The sequence below is a fragment of the Hydra vulgaris genome, chromosome 12, assembly GCF_038396675.1.
Source record: "Hydra vulgaris chromosome 12, alternate assembly HydraT2T_AEP".
NCBI classification, from domain to species: domain Eukaryota; kingdom Metazoa; phylum Cnidaria; class Hydrozoa; order Anthoathecata; family Hydridae; genus Hydra; species Hydra vulgaris.
Window position 1 is genome coordinate 58,905,001 of NC_088931.1, and position 20,533 is coordinate 58,925,533.

General features: G+C 27.6%; 1 protein-coding gene across 1 annotated transcript in view; it reads left to right on the forward strand.

Annotated features, from left to right (window-relative positions):
* Positions 1-20,399, forward strand: part of LOC100199185 (dynein axonemal heavy chain 1) — a 108,565-nt gene extending 88,166 nt beyond the window's left edge. The window contains exons 52-74 of the mRNA XM_065813883.1: positions 1,418-1,543; positions 1,633-1,683; positions 2,031-2,129; positions 2,203-2,376; positions 9,016-9,102; positions 9,233-9,424; positions 9,516-9,647; positions 10,071-10,316; positions 10,420-10,569; positions 10,662-11,048; positions 11,184-11,379; positions 11,490-11,841; positions 11,988-12,423; positions 12,502-12,672; positions 14,252-14,431; positions 14,523-14,699; positions 15,409-15,579; positions 15,682-15,852; positions 16,052-16,156; positions 17,462-17,557; positions 19,254-19,364; positions 19,463-19,697; positions 20,151-20,399. Coding sequence (XP_065669955.1) covers positions 1,418-1,543; positions 1,633-1,683; positions 2,031-2,129; positions 2,203-2,376; positions 9,016-9,102; positions 9,233-9,424; positions 9,516-9,647; positions 10,071-10,316; positions 10,420-10,569; positions 10,662-11,048; positions 11,184-11,379; positions 11,490-11,841; positions 11,988-12,423; positions 12,502-12,672; positions 14,252-14,431; positions 14,523-14,699; positions 15,409-15,579; positions 15,682-15,852; positions 16,052-16,156; positions 17,462-17,557; positions 19,254-19,364; positions 19,463-19,697; positions 20,151-20,272 — 4,167 coding nt within the window. The 3' untranslated portion in view covers positions 20,273-20,399. The remainder of the gene's footprint in view (positions 1-1,417; positions 1,544-1,632; positions 1,684-2,030; positions 2,130-2,202; positions 2,377-9,015; positions 9,103-9,232; positions 9,425-9,515; positions 9,648-10,070; positions 10,317-10,419; positions 10,570-10,661; positions 11,049-11,183; positions 11,380-11,489; positions 11,842-11,987; positions 12,424-12,501; positions 12,673-14,251; positions 14,432-14,522; positions 14,700-15,408; positions 15,580-15,681; positions 15,853-16,051; positions 16,157-17,461; positions 17,558-19,253; positions 19,365-19,462; positions 19,698-20,150) is intronic.
* Positions 20,400-20,533: the final 134 nt, after the last annotated feature.

Genomic DNA, 20,533 nt, shown 5'->3' on the forward strand with positions numbered 1-20,533 from the left:
TAATTAAATGATATACTTATTATGAATATAAAACTTTTTTAAAGTTGATCACAATCTTTCAAGCAAATTAAGACTCAAAGACTAATTCCTAGCTTATTTTGAGCATAATGTGTTGAAGAACCAAGGGCATATTTGAGGGAGGGGAGACGAAGGGGCATTTGCCCCCTCCCTTCCTTCCTCCTTCCTCCATAGCTTGTATTTTTTTCTAAATAATGCATTAATTAATAATTTATTTAAAGAATTGTCTGTTTAATAAAGATCATAAATCGTAATGATATTATACTTAATAAGTATTTTATGCCTACAATGTGGTTGCACTGATTTTGTCGTGGTGATAATATTCATAGTTTTTGCACATTATAGAAGATAATCTTCTATACTGTATAATACGGTTGTAATACGGTCCGTATTACTACAGAGCCGTATTACTGTGGTTTTTGTTTACATCCCGAGTAAACAGAAGTAGTATCATATAATCTGTGGTATTACCAATTAACTTATACTAAATATTTAGTCATGATATAAAGTAGGTAGTGATAATGACTGAATGTAAATTGTATTATTATTTATTACAAAACTTTATTGTATTTTGCATTTTGTTTTGAGTTTATATGTATTTAATTTTAATAAAAGCTTAACTATTAATGTTAATATGAGTAAACGGAATGCTACACAAAGTTTATTACCAAAATGGCTGAACAAATGATATTTCTCCAAATTCAAGTAAATCAAATATATATATAAATATATTATGTTAAATAAATATTTAATTAAATTCAATTTGATTCTTTGATTTTTATTTATTTACGCGAAACTCGAATGAGTAACATGAACAAAGCTATAGGTAATCAACTGTAAATTATTTTAAGTTAGTATAGAAGAAAAATTAGTTTCGCCCCCCCCCCCCCCTTTCTCCTCCATGCTCCTCCATGGCCTCAACTCAAATACGTCCTTGCAAAGAACTACATACTATCAAAAGGCCTAAGAGATTTTAAATAAAGGAAAGAAAAAAGCTGTTTTAGAAAGAGAGACAAAAAGTGAAACATAAAGAGATAAATTTTGTTTTACGTCAATTTTTATAATTTTCCTTTGTTTTTCTTCTTTCTTAAATTTATGTTTCATCAAGATATTTTCTTGTTTTTTTTTTATTCTTAAGTAATTTAAGTTCATAAGTGTCATTACTTTTAAATCTTCATCAGGGTGTTAAAGACAGGTTTGTTGCTTTTACATTCTTTTAAATTATTTTTGCATTAAATGCACATAAACACGAAAATCCAATAGTTGATAATAATAAACAAAAACTAAAAAACTTTTTTATTTCAGTTTCAGACCTTTAATTATTTTTAAATCCTCATCAGAGGGTTAAAGACATTCTTCAACTCCTGATAAGATAATACAATTTTTTACTTTGATTTAGATTACAGCAAATGAAACCAAAGTGATTGTTCAGAAAGAAGAACAAGAGGCAGCAAAAAAGGCAGAAGAAACTAAAACAATTGCTGATGATGCACAAAGAGACTTAAATGAAGCAATACCAGCACTGGTTAGTTTATTTAAGTTGTATAAAAAATGTTTATTTATTAAATTTATTAATAAATATTTTATTTTGTTTTGTTTTTATTTTATTTAAAGGAAGCAGCCTTACAAAGTTTAAAATCGCTGAATAGAAATGATGTTGTTGAGGTATGAGTGTAAAATCATTTTATGTTTTTTTATTCAAATCAAGAAGCTTCCATCAAGCTTTCATCTAATAAAAAAATTTAGTGGCAGATATTTATTTTGACTTTTCTTTCAGCTCAATTTTGTTAAATGTCTTTTTATATAAATTTTTCCACAAAAAAGTTATTTGTAGTGCTACTGGATATCTGTTGGGTACGATCTTAAAACATCCCTGATCACAAAAGACAAGTTCTTTTACAAAAAAGACAAGTCACTTAATCATTAGAAAAGAGTTCCATGTTCCACTTTGCACTTATTGCTACTATGATGTAAAATTATTGTAAAGGTATAAAATATTATTTGTATCTTAGGTACGTGCTATGCAACGCCCTCCACTTGGTGTAAAAATGGTAATGGAAGCTGTTTGCATAATGAAAGGTTTAAAGCCAAAGAAAGTTGCAGGAGAAAAGGTTTTTTTTCAATCATAATTTTGTGTTTTTTTCAAGTTTTTTTTTTGAAACTTTACAAGCATACAATTTATAGGTTGGCAGTAAAGTGGATGATTACATGGAAGCAGCGCGAACTTTACTCCAAGATCCTGGAAAGTTTTTAGATACATTATTCCAGTATGATAAAGAAAACATCCCTGATTCAGTCATCCAAAATATTCAAGGATATATTGATGATGATAACTTTCAGCCTGAAGCTATTGCAAAGGTTTGTCTTGTACAGCTAAATATATCAACATTTATTAAGTAGTATATATACATAGCCTTATTTCAGTATGATGTCGTTAATGATGTTCTATGCAAGGCTAAGTTTAGATTTTTGTACAAAAATTACTATGTTATATATATAGGGCATTTCAAAAAAATTAGGCACAAAACCATGTATATATTTTGCTTATTATTTTCATAATAATAAAATTAGCAATTTCTTATTTACTCTCATTTAATTCTAATCTATATGAATACTTTGTAAACAAAAAATGATATTCATTAGTGATGTTATTAAAGAATATATTGAGTTTAAAATGGAATCACACATAGAACTTAAAAATGCAAATGTGCGTTATTTGATAAATAAAATTTAATTTTTCTGAAACTATAAATTTTACCAGTATAGTCTTTTTTTTTTTTAGTAATATTTTATATATTAGTAAAGATTTTTAGAAAGTTACAGGGTTACAATATGTATCATAGAGTTACAGCAATCATTTAAATGCATTTCACATATTTCATAAATGTATACACACAATTGTCACACAATTAGGTTAAAAATATGTCTAGTAATATGTCACAGAAATGGAAATGTCTTATATATAATTTTTTTGGTTGCAGAAGTATAAAAAATATGGCGTCCAGAATTGCATTTTGATATACTGATTGTTGTCTAGATTCATTTCTCCATTTTTGGATCTATGTTTATCAAATTGAATGCTCAAACTTTTGTTTCAAATTTTTTAGATGTATTTTCGACCTGTTCTTATTTTTAGTGTTGTTATCGGCTTTGACTAAATCAACTAAAAGTGACTAGTCAAAAGTTGAAATTAGTCAACTTTTCAAAATCGAGCAGTCAATTTGATTGACTATAAATTTTCATACTAATCAACTAATAGTCGATTTATTTGAGTAATAAACTTAAAATCCCTATATCTTTTTATTAAATTTGATTTTTTCAATTTTTACCTTTTTTTCATTTGATAAGAATAACATGTACTACTATAACTATTCTATACTGTTTTTTGTGTACTCGTTTTAGGATTTGTAAAATTCATATCGTGTTAGCCATATTTATACTTGATTAAACATTTGGTTATGTATTTCATTTTTTTTTTTTTTAATGTTTAAGTTATGCTTATGGTTTTCATAAATACTTTCATACAGGGCTGTTCCAAGCTGGCTTGGGCCCCTGGGGCAAAATTAAATTGTGAAGCTCCAAAATATAGATCTATACAGTGACATAGTAAATAGGATTGGATAGACATTTTGATATTTAGCAAGTATTTATGGCATCCCTAAATCATTAAGGTCTGGAAATCTCATTGTTGGAGTGTCCCTGCTCTCTTTTTTTTTATTTGGCCCATTATTTAAAACAAATTTAAATTACTTTATTATTTTTATTACAATTTATTTCAACAAAAAAAAAATTATTTCCATTATGCGACTAAATTGTCTTTTAGACAACTTTGCCGATTTCAAAAATGTGTTGCCGATTTAGAAAATATATAAAGTTGCAGCAACAATACTTATTTTATATTTGCATGAACATTTGTTTTTATGATTTCCAATTGATTGATCCAATTTTACTTTTAGTACATAATTTTGGTGCTGCTTTTTTTTTTCTAGTTATTTTCATTTTTGTTTGCCAATGTGTTTTTGTTTACACTTGCATTCTATTAGGTATACACCAGGATTTCTATTTGACTATACTTTTGTTTTTAATTTAAAAACAGTCTTGTAACCTGCTTTTCTAAAGAATTTATGAAGTTTCAAAATGGCGTAATGCAAAAAAATGTTTTATATTTTTAACTTTTTTTAAATTTTTAACCCCAGCCATGAAAATTGAAGGTTTAAAACAAAATGTTAGTTCAGTAGTTTCAAAATTGAGCCCCAAATTCAAAAGTTCCAACAAAACCTATGCCAGATTTATTGAAAATGAGAAAAAATGGTTAGAAACTCAAGTAGAATTTAAGAAATATGGTAACAAAAAATTATTCCTATTGATGGTGGGTCTGTCAAGCTATGATGAGAATTAGAAGAAAGGAGCAAGAGAGACGGAGTTGCAGTACTAGCTCAACAGCATCTAGAAGCTCTGATTAAAGCAGCATTTAAGGCTTATTAATACAGATAAACAAGAAATTGTTACAGTAAAAGGAAGTTTACTCAATAAATCTGGCAGATCCATTAATTCCCTCAGTCTCAAGGTGCAATGTGATTTATCAGATCAATGATAAGAAATAGTTCCTTACTGCATAATGCAGATATTTAGCTAACACTTTATTGTTATTCAAGTAAGGTTTAGGTGAATGAGACTGAGGGATTTTGTTATCTTCAAAGTATTCTAGACCATACTCTGCGGCGTATTATGCAACTTCCAAAAGCTGAACAGCTCTAGACAACTTTCTTGGTGAAAATGAATTTTTGAAGTGCAAAATAGACAAAGCTTCAAGTATTTACAAACAAAAATACAGTGACACAGGTCTACAGCAGGCAATATCAAATGAAGAAAGCATGTTTCAGACTGTACCTTTAAAACTAATTGTTAACTTTAAAACTATTTTAGGTACCTTTAAAAATAAGCGATAGACCATCAATTACCCACTTTTGCCAGCCAGTTAACCTTGGGTACAGAAGGGAGTCCTAGTTGCTTTGTGTCAAGGAAGAGGAGAGATTTGAAGTTTTAAATTTTTAACAATGTTTGATTAAAGCAGGAAAGGCTACCCACAAAATCAACTATAAGATTGAGTTTACTATGTTTGATAGGAAGGTAGCAAATGCTCTAATATATAATAATTCCACTCAATCCTATAATGTTTGCGGGACAAAACTTCCTCAAATGTTGATAAGATAAGACTCTGGGATTGTGATGAAAAGGCATTACACCTTGGACTAAGTTTTTTTCACTGCTGGACTTGTGCTTTTGAATATCTTTTACATTTGGGATATTAAATAGACATTCAGAAAATTTAGGTAAATATAACTGATAAGAAATTAATTATGACCAAAAAAAATATTCAACAAAAGAACTGAAAAGAACTGAGCCTTGTAATAGACCAACCCATACCAGGATTTGGCTACAAAAATGATGGCAATACTACAAGATAATCACTTGAAGATTCAAAAGTTTTCACTAATATCATTGGCGTGGATAAAGAACTTGTAGAAAGACTGAGAACTATTCTGATAGCCATATGTTCTGGTTATGATGTTGACCCTGAAGTGTTTCAAAACTGTTGCAGAGACAAATTTCTGGAACACAGAGTTCAGATATCAGAATCCTATGAACTTCTCATTGGATTTTACTTAGGAGAGACTCAGGAAGCTTTAAACAAAGAAATTCCAAATGCTAGCTTGAATCTCTCTTCTAAATTTTAAGGTTAAATGTTATGAATTACATTTACCATCTACTTATTCCAAGTGATCCACTGATTTTATCTCTTTTGTCAAACACAAACGATTCAATGGAAAACCACTGGGAGGCTGAATAAGCGCGAATTTCATTAGTGCAACTTGGCATAAGTGCAAAGCAGTTGCAAAAACTGGCATAATTATGCAAATTAGCATAAGTGCGCCAAAAGAATAAGCAAACATTGGCATTAGTGTGAATTTGCATAAGTGCACCAAAAGAATATGCAAACATGGGCATAAGTGTGAAGTGGTTGCAAAAACTGGCATAAGTGTGCCGAAAGAATTTGCCAAGATTGAAATAAGTGCAAACTAGCATAAGTGCAAAGCAGTTTCGAAAACTGTCATAAGTGTAAACTGGTATAAGTGTTTAAAAAGAATTTGTACGCATTTGCATAAGTGCGAATTTGCATTAGTGCGAAGTTTTTGCAACTGCTTCACACCTATGCCAATGCTTTCAAATTTTTTTGGCGCACTTATGCCAATATTTACAAATTCTTTTGGTGCACTTTTTCCAGTTCGCACTTATGTCAGTTTGCACTTATGCCAATGTTCACATGTTCTTTTGGCACACTTATGCCAGTTCATACTTAAACCCATTTGCACTTGTGCCAGTTTTTGTAACTGATTTGCACTTATCACAGTTCGCACTTATGCCAAGGTTTGCATATTCTTTTGGTGCTCTTATGCCAGTTCGCACTAATGTTAGTTTTTGCAACTACTTCGCACTTATGCCAGTTTGCACATACATCATTTTGCACTTATGAAATTTGCGATTATTCACCACCCCAAAACAACCACCAGACAAAGTTCTTTCACTGTTGAAAGTTTGATAATTAGCACATATATGTAAATTTTTTATATGTATATATAATGTATTTGTATATATATGTATTTTTTATATGTATATATATGTATTTTGAGAGAATTAAAATCGTTTAAATGTAAGACGTTATTTTATTATTAATTTTATTATTCTTTCAACCTAAAAATTAATTTCTTGACTCTTACTTTATTTAATTTAATATTTAAAATACAAAAAAAAAATGCGTGTAAATCCTAAAATTTCTTAGTATTTTATTAGCCTGCTGGTCAGAATTGCAAAATTTACTTTTCAACCTTAAAATAAATTTGAGGTTAAAAAAATATATTCAAGTTAAACACAATGATGAATCAAATCCATTACTATCTAGAATATTCATTAAAAGCTTGGCCTCACTTATAGCTGTAACAGTTTTTAGTTTGGAAAAGTATTTATTTAGTTTCAAGATGTTGTCATACCTTAAACTGCATTTGGGAAATTTATGAATTATTTTTAATCGTTGAGCTTACTTTTTTAATTACTCATTTTAATAAAGCATTACATTTTAAAACTTTTTTTAAATTAAAATTAAATAATACTTAATGTTAAAAGAGCGGTTGTAATTAAATTTAAATGAATTAGAGGCTGTGGAAGGTGTAAAGCAAATTAATATAAAGAAAAATAATATATAATAAATCTTATAAAAAGAAATATAAAATTATTTTACTTAAGCTTAAAAAAGTGTGGACTTTTAATGAGTACAATCAATGCTTTTCATAAAACAAATAACTGCTTAAATGAGGCAGACTTAGTACTAACTAATTAGGAAATTGAAAAAATTGAAGGGGTTACCACACACTTACTATATATTAACATATATATATATATATATATATATATATATATATATATATATATATATATATATATATATATATATATATATATATATATATATATATATATATATATATATATATATATATATATATATATATATATATATATATATATATATATATATATATATATATATATATATATATATATATATATATATATATTAGAGGCTGTGGAAGGTGTAAAGCAAATTAATATAAAGAAAAATAATATTTAATAAATCTTATAAATAATCTTCGGAGACTGGAAAAAATAGAGTTATTAGGCTGGAGTCTTTTTGGGACTTTGCATTCTTGATATATATATATATATATATATATATATATATATATATATATATATTATATATATATATATTTTATATATATATATATATTATATATATATATATATATATATATATCTTCTATTTTAAGTTTCACCATATGCTGGATCATCAGGAAGAGAACTCTTTCTGATAATCCAGCAATGGTGAAACTTAAAGTAGAAGATAAAAGTTAGATAAGTGTTTTTTACTAATTTATATATATATATATATATATATATATATATATATATATATATATATATATATATATATATATATATATATATATATATATAATCAACTAAATCAAATCATGGGTACAATATATATCATGATAATGACAAACAAGTCACATTAGCTGTCACCCATATTAAATAAGATTTAAATAAACGCATCTTGGATGATTTTAAAGTTAAAGCACAAATAATTTCTGCTGCTATGAAGGCTAATCGAATGCTTGGAATTTTTAAAAAAACATTTTAACGCAGGTTTAAATCTGTAGAATTAACTATACGCAACATATATTAGACCACAGTTAGTATTCACAATTCAATCAATTCAAGTTAGAAACATTCATATTTTAAAACGTATTTAAAAAAAGCTAGAAAAGCAATTTTTTCAATATCAAAACTGACATACAAAGATAGACTTGAAGCACTAAGACTTAGTACTCTGACTCGGAGAGGGATCAGAAGTGATATGATATAACAGCCTAAAATAATATGTTGGATTGATGTCATTAACTGGCATCATTTACCAAAGTGGCTTCCCTCCTTTCTAAGGGTTTGACTAGCTAATGGTACTTGTAGTCATGCAATGCAAATAAAGTAACAACTTGTAAATCTTTACAAGCAAAGGCTAAATTTATTCACCAATCGCTTAGTCAAACACTGGAACTTTTTACTTGGGCGAATTATTGATGTTCTAGGATTAAGAAATTTTAGGGAGCAATATGATTGTCGCATTATGAAGAAAAGTATTACAGTCCAATATGAACCAAACTCTTTACTTACATTTTAAAACTAAAATCATGTCAGCTCTTCTATGAGTTATGACAAAAATATTGTATTTACTTTCAACATAAAAGAATACATTTCCAGATGAGTCATTTTTATAAATATACCTTCACTTTAAACAAGCTTTTGTTTATTATATTTTGTAATTTTTTTTGGAAACATTTTTTATATAATATAGATTATATGGTATTTTTTATTTACTAGGTGTCAAAAGCTTGCACCTCTATATGTCAATGGGTTAGAGCAATGCATAAGTATCATTTTGTTGCAAAAGGAGTTGCTCCAAAACGAGTGAGTTGAATTTATAATTAGCAATTTTTTATGAAGCAAAATTTTGTTATCAATAAAAAATTGTATGATTATTGTAGCATGCTTTATTATAATCACTTATTAATTCTTTGTATGGTTACACTATGGTTAGGCTTGCTTGGAAAAAGCACAAGAGGAGTTAGCAGAAACTCAACGTGCTCTTGATGCAGCAAAAGCTAAGCTTGCTTTAGTTGAAGAAGGTGTCGCTATGCTTCAAGCTAAGTACCAAGAATGTATATTCAATAAAAATGAGTTAGAAAAAAAAACAAATTTATGTACTGCAAGATTAGGAAGAGCTGAAAAGGTAACTTTTAATGAATGAATGACGATGATGATGATAACATTCATGATAATAATGATCATAATTTACACTTAATTTTACTTTTATTTTTTAGCTTATAAATGGATTAGGTGATGAGAAAGGAAGGTGGGAAGAATCTATTGTTGTTTTTGACCAAAAAATTCAGAATATTCTTGGTGATATTTTGGTTTCATCAGGAATAATTGCCTACTTAGGCATTTTCACAGTAGTTTTACTTTTATTTTGACTTTTTTTTTATTACTTCTTCCTAAATAATTAATTAAAAAATGAAATAGGAAAAAATATTTATATATTACTATGTTAATTATTTAAATGAACTGGTGTTGTTCAGTCTAACACTCTACTATATTTTCTTGTTACACTCTTTAGTTGTTGTTGTTTTTGTTGTTTTTTTGTCAATTGGTACATAAAAGTCTATAATGGCTGTCTTTACTATCATTTTTGAAAGTGTTTTTTTTCATTGATTATTAGGCTGAGCTTACCTGTCAGTAACAAGATTTGTTCTCCAGAATTCAACTCAATTTATAATCAATAATTTTGAAACTTTTTGTCTTATTAATGTTCAAGGAGAACTGGTACTGATACATTTTGGTGTATTAAAATATTGATTAATTTTTTATATATTTAGGGAGTATACCGCAATCAACTAATAAATGAATGGATAAAAGAGTTGGAATTAGTCAATGTGTTTACTTCCAAAAATTTTTTGTTGGTCAGTACTCTAGGAGAACCTGTAAAAGTACGAAATTGGCAGTTGTGTGGACTACCACGGGATAATTTTTCTGTTGATAATGGTATTATTGTAGAGTATACCAATAGATGGCCTTTGTTTATTGATCCGCAAGGTCAAGCAAACAAGTGGATTAAAAATTTGGTGAGTTTTTTTGTTTATAATTTTTATTAAATTATATATATGATTGAATACATTTTTTTAAAAAGATATTGCTTTTTTTTTTTTGTTTTTTTGTTTTGTTTAGGAAAAAAAATCTGGAATTTCTGTTGTTAAACTATCTGACCGAGAATTTCTTCGCACCTTAGAGAATTCCATTAGGTTTGGAAAACCATGCTTATTGGAAAATGTTGGAGAAGAACTTGATCCTTCTATGGAGCCTGTTTTACTGAAACTGGTTACTTTATTATTTTCTTTAATTTGGGCAATTTTTTGTGTGCGCGCGTTTAAATGTCTGAAAAATAAAAGAAAAGCTTTTTTATTTTTTAGACATTTAAACAATCTGGAAACACAGTTATTAAACTTGGAGATGCCGTAATTCCATACCACGAAGATTTTAAGTTCTACATAACAACAAAGCATCCAAATCCTCACTATACACCAGAGGTTTCTACAAAAGTTACTATTGTAAATTTTACATTGTCTCCAAGCGGTCTGGAGGATCAACTATTAGCATTAGTAGTTGCTGAAGAAAGACCTGACTTGGAAGAAGCAAAGAATCAGTTGATTATAAATAGTGCTAAAATGAAGGAAGAACTAAAGGAAATTGAAGACAAAATTTTACATAGATTAACATCATCTGAAGGCAGTCCTGTTGATGATGAAGCACTTATTATTACTTTAGAAGAATCGAAGTTTAAATCTCAAGATATTAAGGTAAAAAGTTTTCATATTTTACTGTTTCTGTTATATATTGTATATACTTTTGCTACTATTGTTTTATGGGTTGTATTTCATAGTCATAACCTATTTTAAATAGTAAATAAAAATTATGTAGACATTTACTTATAGGCTAAAGTTGTTATTGCTGAACAGACTGAGAAAAGTATTGATGCAATTAGAAGTGAGTATATCCCAGTTGCTGTTAGATCACAAATTTTGTTTTTTTGCACATATGATCTGGCTATGATAGATTCTATGTATCAATATTCACTGGATTGGTTTATAAAACTATTTCTTAGCGGAATATCAAGTGCAGCACGTGCAGGTTAGAAATTCATTTTAGTATTTTACTCATGTCTTTTATTTACTGAATAAACATTACTTTTAAATATTTTTGAATTTCAAATAAACATTGTTTTTAAAAACGTTTTTTAGATACTATCTCCCAACGAGTACAAAATATTAACAACTTTTTTACCTTCAGCTTGTATTCGAATGTTTGTCGCAGTTTATTTGAAAAACATAAGTTACTATTTTCATTCCTTCTTTCTATTCGTATTCTGATGAACAAAGGTCAAATTAATTTGGATGAATGGAGTTTTTTTCTAACAGGTGGTACAGGGATATCTGAATTGCTGCTAAACCCTGCAGTAGAATGGTTATCAGAGCGTGCATGGAAAGGCATTCTTTCTTTACGCAACTTACCACAGTTTAGCGATTTTTTCACAGATTTTTGTGAAAATCTTAATGAATTTAAAAGAGTATTTGATAGCAATGAACCACACAGGTAGAGAGAACTCTATTTTGTGGATATATGTGGATAATATATTTTTTTTATAAATTTCAATTATGGTTTTTAAAAAAATTATTATTCCATTGAATCTTCAAACAATGTTTTTTTTTTATAATTCTTTTTATTTTATTGTGTAATAGAGAAGTTTTACCTTTGCAATGGGAAAAAAGGTTAGATGCTTTTCAAAAATTGTTAGTATTACGTTGTATACGTGCTGATAAGTTAACAAATGGTATGCAAGATTTTGTTGCACTTTATCTTGGTCAACGATTTATTGAACCTCAAAATTCTGATCTTGCCCAACTTTTTAAAGATTCCTCTCCTACAACACCATTAATTTTTATTCTTTCTCCGGGAACAGACCCAGCAGCAGCTTTGTACAAGTTTGCAGAAGAAATGCATTTTTTAAAAAAAATGAGTTCTATATCTCTTGGTCAAGGACAAGGACCACGTGCAGAAGCAATGTTAAATGCAGCTATGGAGCGTGGGAAATGGGTATTTTTTCAAAATTGTCATTTAGCTCCTAGCTGGATGCCCTCGCTAGAAAGAATGATTGAGGACATAGATCCAGACAAAGTAAGTAAAGGTTTTTGTAAAGAATTATTTGGTGTACTCTAAATAATTATTTATAAACTTTTTTATTTCATTGTTAAGGTTCATCGGGATTTTAGGATGTGGGCCACAAGTATGCCAAGTCCAAAGTTTCCTGTATCAATTCTACAGAACAGCTCAAAAATGACTGTAGAACCACCAAAAGGAATTAAAGCTAATCTTTTAAAGTCATATATTGGATGGAATGATGATTTTTTAAACATGTGCAAGCGGGTATTTTGTTAGTTTGATTGACAATAAACAAAAAAAAATTTTAATCTTTATTTATTTAGAGCATAAACACAGATTTAAAAAACTAAACTTTTTCTACTATCTTATGCTATTATGTACCTTTGTTTTTCCAGTTTGAAATTATTTCTGTATACCGGAAAATTTAATCTGTGTGATATTTATATATTTTCAGATAATGTACATTTATGTTTGCTAAGATCTTTAAGTAAAAATAATTTATATATTTTTTTTGTTGCATTCACAATGTTGGCATAGTATAAAGTCAGGTTTTATATATAGGACAGTAAACATAATTGTGGACTGCAACCTTTTACTATAAATAGATTTTTGTTAAGAAACTATTTACTTGAAAAAAGTTAAATACAAAAACAAAACCTGAAAACAAACTACACCTATAGCCTGTAAGCATTATTTAGACTACATATACATGTAACCTAAATAATGCTTACATTCCTTATATTATACCTAAAAACTATGGCATATAAATTTGCTAAATAGTCACACACACAAGCAGTGAACGTCTGAAGGAAAAATGAAATACATTAAAATAGAGGAGAATTATTTTTTTTTAAATGCATATTTTAACAGTTGCCAAAATAAAAATAAAAATTAATAGAAGGTATGCACTATATGTAATTGCTTACTAGTAATACAAATAATGTTTACACCACTTATATAATTTATAAAAATGTATTGCATCATCTTTTGATTATGTCTATAATAAAATATGTTCAAAGAAAAAACAATAAAAAAATTTAATTGCATTATATATGAAATGTCAGTAGGTATATAGTATGCCTAATAACTGCTTTTATTGTTGTTTTTTTTTTCATTTTAAATAAACATTAGTAATGAAAAAGTTGATTTTGTTTCTAAAGGTTTTTTGCATAGTTAAGTCTTTTTTGTTTTTTTGTTTTGCTTAGATTTTAGAGTACATGTTTTAAAATTTTTAGAGAAACATAAAGCATAGTAACGGTTGTGCATTATATTTTTGGTAGTATTTTAAAAAATGCATTCAAATACTGAATCAAAAATACTTGACTTAAATTTAAATACAAATGTGTTTAAAATACAACAAAGATTCTTGGATGGTTATTATGCATTTTACAATCACAAGTGTTTGCATGCATTTTGTAATTGCAGATTGTATTAACTTTTATTTTTATTTTTTTGAATTACAATTGATTTGTACAGTGATTAAGTACAATTTATCTAAGCTGTTGATACAATACACAATATATTTAAAGATAAAAATAAAATTTTTAGAGATTTTAAAGTTTGTAACATTTTTTTATATATAGCATTAAGTTAATTCATTTATTTGTAATGATAATGTAAATGTCAATATCATTAGTTTAACGATGGAAAGTAAAAAAGATTGATGTAGTGCTGTAGTTCTGTAGTAACTTGCATTCAATGTTGTCATTGTTTTGTTTTTTGCTATACTTGGTAAGCTCAATGTTCACTTATATACAAAGCCTGTTAAGTAAATTGAGTGAAAAAAACAGTTGTTGCATACTTGGCTGTTCGTTTTACATATTGTTTTTATTCTTTTTATCAGAATCAAGATTACAAGTCACTTTTGTTTTCGTTGTGTCTATTTCATGGAGTTTCTCTTGAGCGTCGCAGATATGGCCCTCTTGGCTTTAATATTCCGTATGAGTTTACAGAAGGTGATTTGCAGATTTGTGTTAGTCAATTGGGTATGTTTCTTGATGAATACTTTGACGTTCCATATAAGGTAATATAAATTCCATATAAGGTAATATAACATTTTTCTTTTTTTTTCTTTCTATGCTTAAGAAAACTATTTTAGTATTGCTGCTTTTTAGGTTCTAAAATATACAGCTGGTCATATTAACTATGGTGGTCGTATAACAGATGACTGGGATCGTAGATGTCTCATGACTATTTTGGATAACCATTACAATCCCAATGTTTTGCAACCTCATTTTAAATTTTCACCCTCTGGTATATATTGTCAACAAGATTTAGGTGCAGATCATAAAGTATGTTCTTTTTTTTGATGACACTTTCGTTTTTAAAATGCTTATTATAATTCATATACTACAAAAATATACAAACAAGAAGTTGCATTTCATTTGAATAATATGTATATGTACACATACATATATATACATATATATATGTGTATATAAATATACGCATATATATATATATGTGTGTGTGTATATATATATATATATATATATATATATATATATATATATATATATATATATATATATATATATATATATATATATATATATATATATATATATATACATATATATATATATATATATATATATAACTCCCAACTGGTTGTCAGAAAGTTTTTCCGTATTTTGTTGACACAAAAAAAAATTAAAATGCAAGACCAGATTTTTTTTTTTATGACTTGATAGACTGCCTGCCCCAACCAAACCCTCAGTCGATGTAGCAGCACTCCCTTGCAAGTCAGGCTATGTGTCAGTCGATGTAGCAGCACTTCGTTGCGAATCAGGCTAATTGTCAGTCGATGTAGCAACACTCCCTTGTAGCAGCAGGATATAAGATGGTTGATGTAGCAGCACTCCGCTTATGATTTAGAGTAAAAAAAATAAAAATGAAAACATTTTATATATAAATATATATATACATATATATATATAATCTTATAAATATATATGTATAATCTTAAAAGTTTATAAGAAACGTTTTTACTGATCTTAGTCGTACATGGACTATATCCTTCAGTTACCAATCAATGATGCTCCAGAAATATTTGGTCTTCATGAAAATGCAAATATCACCTTTGCACAAAATGAATCTTTTAGATATTTAAACGGAATATTGCAACTACAACCTAAGTCGTTACCTGGATTAGGAAGATCAAAAGAGGAGGTTTTGTACACTATTGTTTTAGGATTGTTAATAAAAGCAGTCAATATTTGACTTATTTGTAAAAAAAATTTTAATGTATTTTTATTAAAAAAATAATTTCAGATCATTGAAGAAACTGCAATAAATATACTAAAGCAGGTTCCTGATCCAATTGATATTGAGTCAGTTGTGAAGAAGTACCCTGTGATCTATGAAGAATCAATGAACACCGTTTTAATTCAAGAAATTATACGCTATAACAAGTTGCTTAACGCTGTCAAGCAATCATTAAAGGTATATATATTTATCAATGTGAAATTAAAGTTACATTACTAAATGATATATGTATATTAAATAGTGAATAAAATTGTAACTTATAGCCTTTGAACTTTTTCTTTGGTTTGTTGCTTTTTATAATTTATTGATTCGTAAAATGTAGTTAATAGTACACTAAATGAAGTTTATTGGTTTACTAAAGCATTTTTCTGCTTAGGATTTAATAAAAGCTTTAAAAGGAGTGGTAGTGATGTCAGAGGAGTTAGAGATGATGTCAAATAGTTTGTTTAACAATCAAGTTCCTGGCAAGTGGGCTGTAAAGGTTAATATTTTTTTTTTTTTTACATTTTTTTTATTGTTACATGTATGTTTTAGTAAGTTGTTCCCAATATTTCCCAATCGTTCCCAATATACTTTTAAAGCTTTGTTTTAAGTAAAGTTAAATTTGTTTATATTTCTTGAAATGGAATCATATATTTAATAAAAATAATGATATATATAATAAGACAGATGTTTTTGTGGTATTTAGTTATAAAAAAAAACTTTTGTGTAGATTTTTTTAATATATTAATAAATAATACTGTTTTCGAAAAAGATTAAAATTTATTAGTTTTTGCGAATTTTATTTTTTAATTTTTATTCATAATAAATGATAAGCTTTTGTTTTTTTCTGGAGTAATTGTTTTATAATTTAAAAATATAAATTTAAAAGCAAATTTGATTATTTAATAGATATTTTCTTTCAATAATAATACTTTTTGGATCATGCAGACTGTGTTAAGTGTTGGTACCGCCACAACACGCAGATTTTTTCTTATTTCTACCTTTTCTTTTTCATCTGTTATTAAGCACATAATAAGTAATGCCATATTGGTTTGATATATTAGATTTTTTGAGTTAAATTGCAACTTTTGCATATTGTTTCGTTTGTCATTTACGGTGATACTTATTACTGTTTTTATATGGGCATTACCAAAATATGACTCAGACTTGACAATTGTACGCAACTTATTATTTATCTAAGCGATACACAATTTAAAAATTGTTTTATAAAATGTTATTTTGACTGAAATCTTTATGTTTCAAAGCTGCTTTCATACAAGTTTGTACCTATAAAGGGGAAAAGTTACTTGGGTTTTCAATATTTTATTGGTTGTCCAGTTGTCCAATGTCAGAATAGTACAATGGATTTGTGTCATCCGTTATATGTAAGGGCAAGGCCAAATCCATTGCGTGTATATGCACTCACAGCTACTGTGAAATACATCTACAGTGAATAACAATAAAATATTTTACTTTATTAAAAAAATTGGTATTTAGAAATCGTTTATTTATTAATTTTTCCTATTTTTTAACAACAAATCTTTTGAATAACCTGTTTGACATATTTAACATATCTCTCACACCATGAATTAAATGATAATGTGCTACTGGTAATTTTTTTAGTTATAAAACCCATTGTTTATATACGTTTTTTTCTTACTGCATACTATACTGTACTGTTCAGGTATTTGTTGCTTCTCAATGTAAAATTTAAAAATTTGCGGCAAATATTTTCTACCTTAAATATTTTGCATTTATGTTAAAAAAGCTGCATATATATAATAAGAATTTTTTTTTTAATTAGGCTTACCCGTCTTTGAAACCATTAGCTTCATGGGTGATTGACTTAACTACCCGCATTAATTTTGTTAACTTATGGATTGACGATGGAATTCCGTCGGTTTGTATATTATATAATATATATTTTGTATTAAAAAATGAAATTATCATCAAAATATTAAACTTAACAGCTAATGGCGCACTACAATTTATGGGATCGATTTTTGTATTAACGCGTATAAAGTTTAATAAAACGTTGACGCTCGAGTGAAGGTTTTTGATTTTTGAAAATGGACTTCGATTTTTTGAAACTCTTACTATTCAGGCATTGGGGCGCTTATTTCAAAGTTTTAATTTTAGACTTCTGTTTGAAGGAGGTCACTATAATTAAATTTAAATATTTGTAATTTTTAAATGTTTTCTTAAACATGAAGGTTAGAAATGAATCCTAGTATATATATAGAGAGAAGAGGCGTTTATTCAAGCATTTATGGTATTAAAAGCAATACTTTAAAAAATATATTAATAAAATATAATAGTAACAATACGTTTAAGAATGTAGTTTTGATTAGTAACTTTTAATTTTATTTTATTATTAAATTCCTGAAAATATTTTATTGACATGGGGATAGTAATTGATTTTTTGTCGCCTTCTTTAATCAGTGACAAAGGCGTCGGTTCTCAATGTGATTTGTTTTCTCTTGTTTTTACAAATCACAATCTGTTGTAAAGACGTAATCGTAAACAATCGTTATTTATTGAGAAGTTTTGACTACTTGACTACTTGGTAAAAATATTTTCAATTACCAATTACAATTTTGCGATGCTTATATAATTGATAATTTTTAATGCTCGATAATTGACAAAGAAAAAGCAGCGTTTTATCAAATTCCTAATTACAAAGCTGTTTAAAAAAAATGCTGTTTAAAAAAAATAAATTATTGAAGCTTATAATAATTGATATTTTACAACTTCATAAGTTATTTTACAACATTTTAATTATTAAAAAAAGCTTTCGACTGTCTAATCCTAATGTCACGACAACGAACTTTTTTTGACATTTTTTATAGTTTCTGTTTATTTTAGTATTCAGCGCTAGATTTTTTTATTTTTTTTTCTTAAAAAATAACCAAGATTTTTAAGCTTTTTTTGTCAAATCATGACTTGTTTGCCTTATTTGTGTAATATTAATTCTTCGAAATGACATTAACATTTTTTTGATATCATTGATGGCTTTGTATAAAAATGCAAACTAAACTATTATTATCTTCTAAGTTTCTATAAAGATTTTTGATTTTAATTTTGGTTTTCATTAAATTTTTTATACTTTAGACAAAATTTTAATTCATAAGTAATCGAAAGCAATTTCAAAAAAACAAAGGAATCATAATTTAGAATCTCCAGTTAGTAATAATAAAACATAGAGCAAATTTTAATGTTTTCTTTAAAAAGCTACTTTTATAAAATTTATAACAAAATCAATTAAAGAACAAAGAAATCTAAGAAATATAAAAATTGATTATAGGCAGGGCCGTCCTGAGGATGGGGGGGGGGTGTGTGTCAGCCCTCTTACGAATTTCATTAAAAGGCACATCGGACACTGGAGTCGGTAAAATTAAAACTATAGTTGGCTGTCGGCCAATGAGGAGATTTTTTTTAAATAGTCGACAAAAAAAATTTTCTTGGCTTTAGTCGGCAAAAAGTTGTTACGTAAATTTAAAGTCCCCGAATCAACACACTTTTTTAAATTTTGTTAGCCATTCCAGCCTTTTTAATTTATAAACGTTTTGCATGTAAACAAAAGTGTTTGTTTTTAGGTTTTCTGGATATCCGGGTTTTTTTTTCCACAAGGTTTTCTAACAGGCATTTTGCAAAACTATGCACGTTCATACGCGACATCTATTGATACTATATCATTTGACTTTTCGGTAAGTCCGCTATCCATAAGTTGATGTTATTGTTAAATAAGTTGTTTATCAGGAAGGTAAATGTCCGTATTTAATTATGTTTTTTGTATGCATTTTAGGTTCTTAAGTTGCCCGTATCGCAATTAACAGAAAAACCACGCGATGGTTGCTATATTAATGGCCTATATTTAGAAGGAGCACGATGGTCCTTTTCTGAGAACGAACTTGCTGAAAGTCGATCTAAAGAACTGTTTACCGAAATGCCTGTTATTTGGCTAAAACCCTGTCCAAACCGTATAAAACCTTCTGAGGGTGTCTACGAATGTCCCGTATACAAAACACTAATGAGAGCTGGTAATCACATTTATTTAAACACATTTATTATATAATCGCAATTACATAAACACATACTTAAACACTAATTAAATAAATCGGTTTATACAATCGCACTTATATAAACAAATTTACTTAATTACATAAACGGTTTTTTTATTTTACGATTTTTTTGTTTTACGGTTTATGCAATTTGAATGACAAAGTTCTGGCTCTGCGTCTTAGTTAATTAATGTGTTAGGTAATTCGAATTGCGCTTTTGTATTTGTTTTTTGTATTTGTGTGTGCGCGCGCGTGTATTCGGCAACTTCGCGTTTTTAATGCCATTTGAAAAAGGTGCTGTGGCTTTTTGCTTTTTTTTTTTTTTTTTTTTTTTTTTTTTGAGCTACAAGCTCTCTCTCCTTTTTTATTTGTTTGGAAGTGCTTGTTTGAAATTGTCATGTTGAAACTACATGAAGTTATATACATTTTTAGGATCCCTTTCGACTACTGGTCATTCAACAAACTTTGTACTTCAAGTAGAGCTTCCGACAAATCGACCGCAATCTCACTGGATCAAACAAGGAGTTGCTCTAATGTGCAGTCTTGACTTTTAGTATGTCAAATTTATGGATTTTTTTAAATTTTCTCTCGGAAGATTTTTCTTATCGCCGGATTGTGAATATTATTCAAGCTAGTTGTTTATGTTTGTTAAATTCAAATAAAACACATGTCGTTTTTTTTTTCAATATTGTTTTATATCTTTTTGTTGCTTTGTTGTCATCATTGTTTATTTGGTGGCGGTGTTTTTCTTCTTAAGTAATTGCTAAAATATTTGCCTTAGAAAATATTGATTAGATAAGGCTATTTTTAAAGAT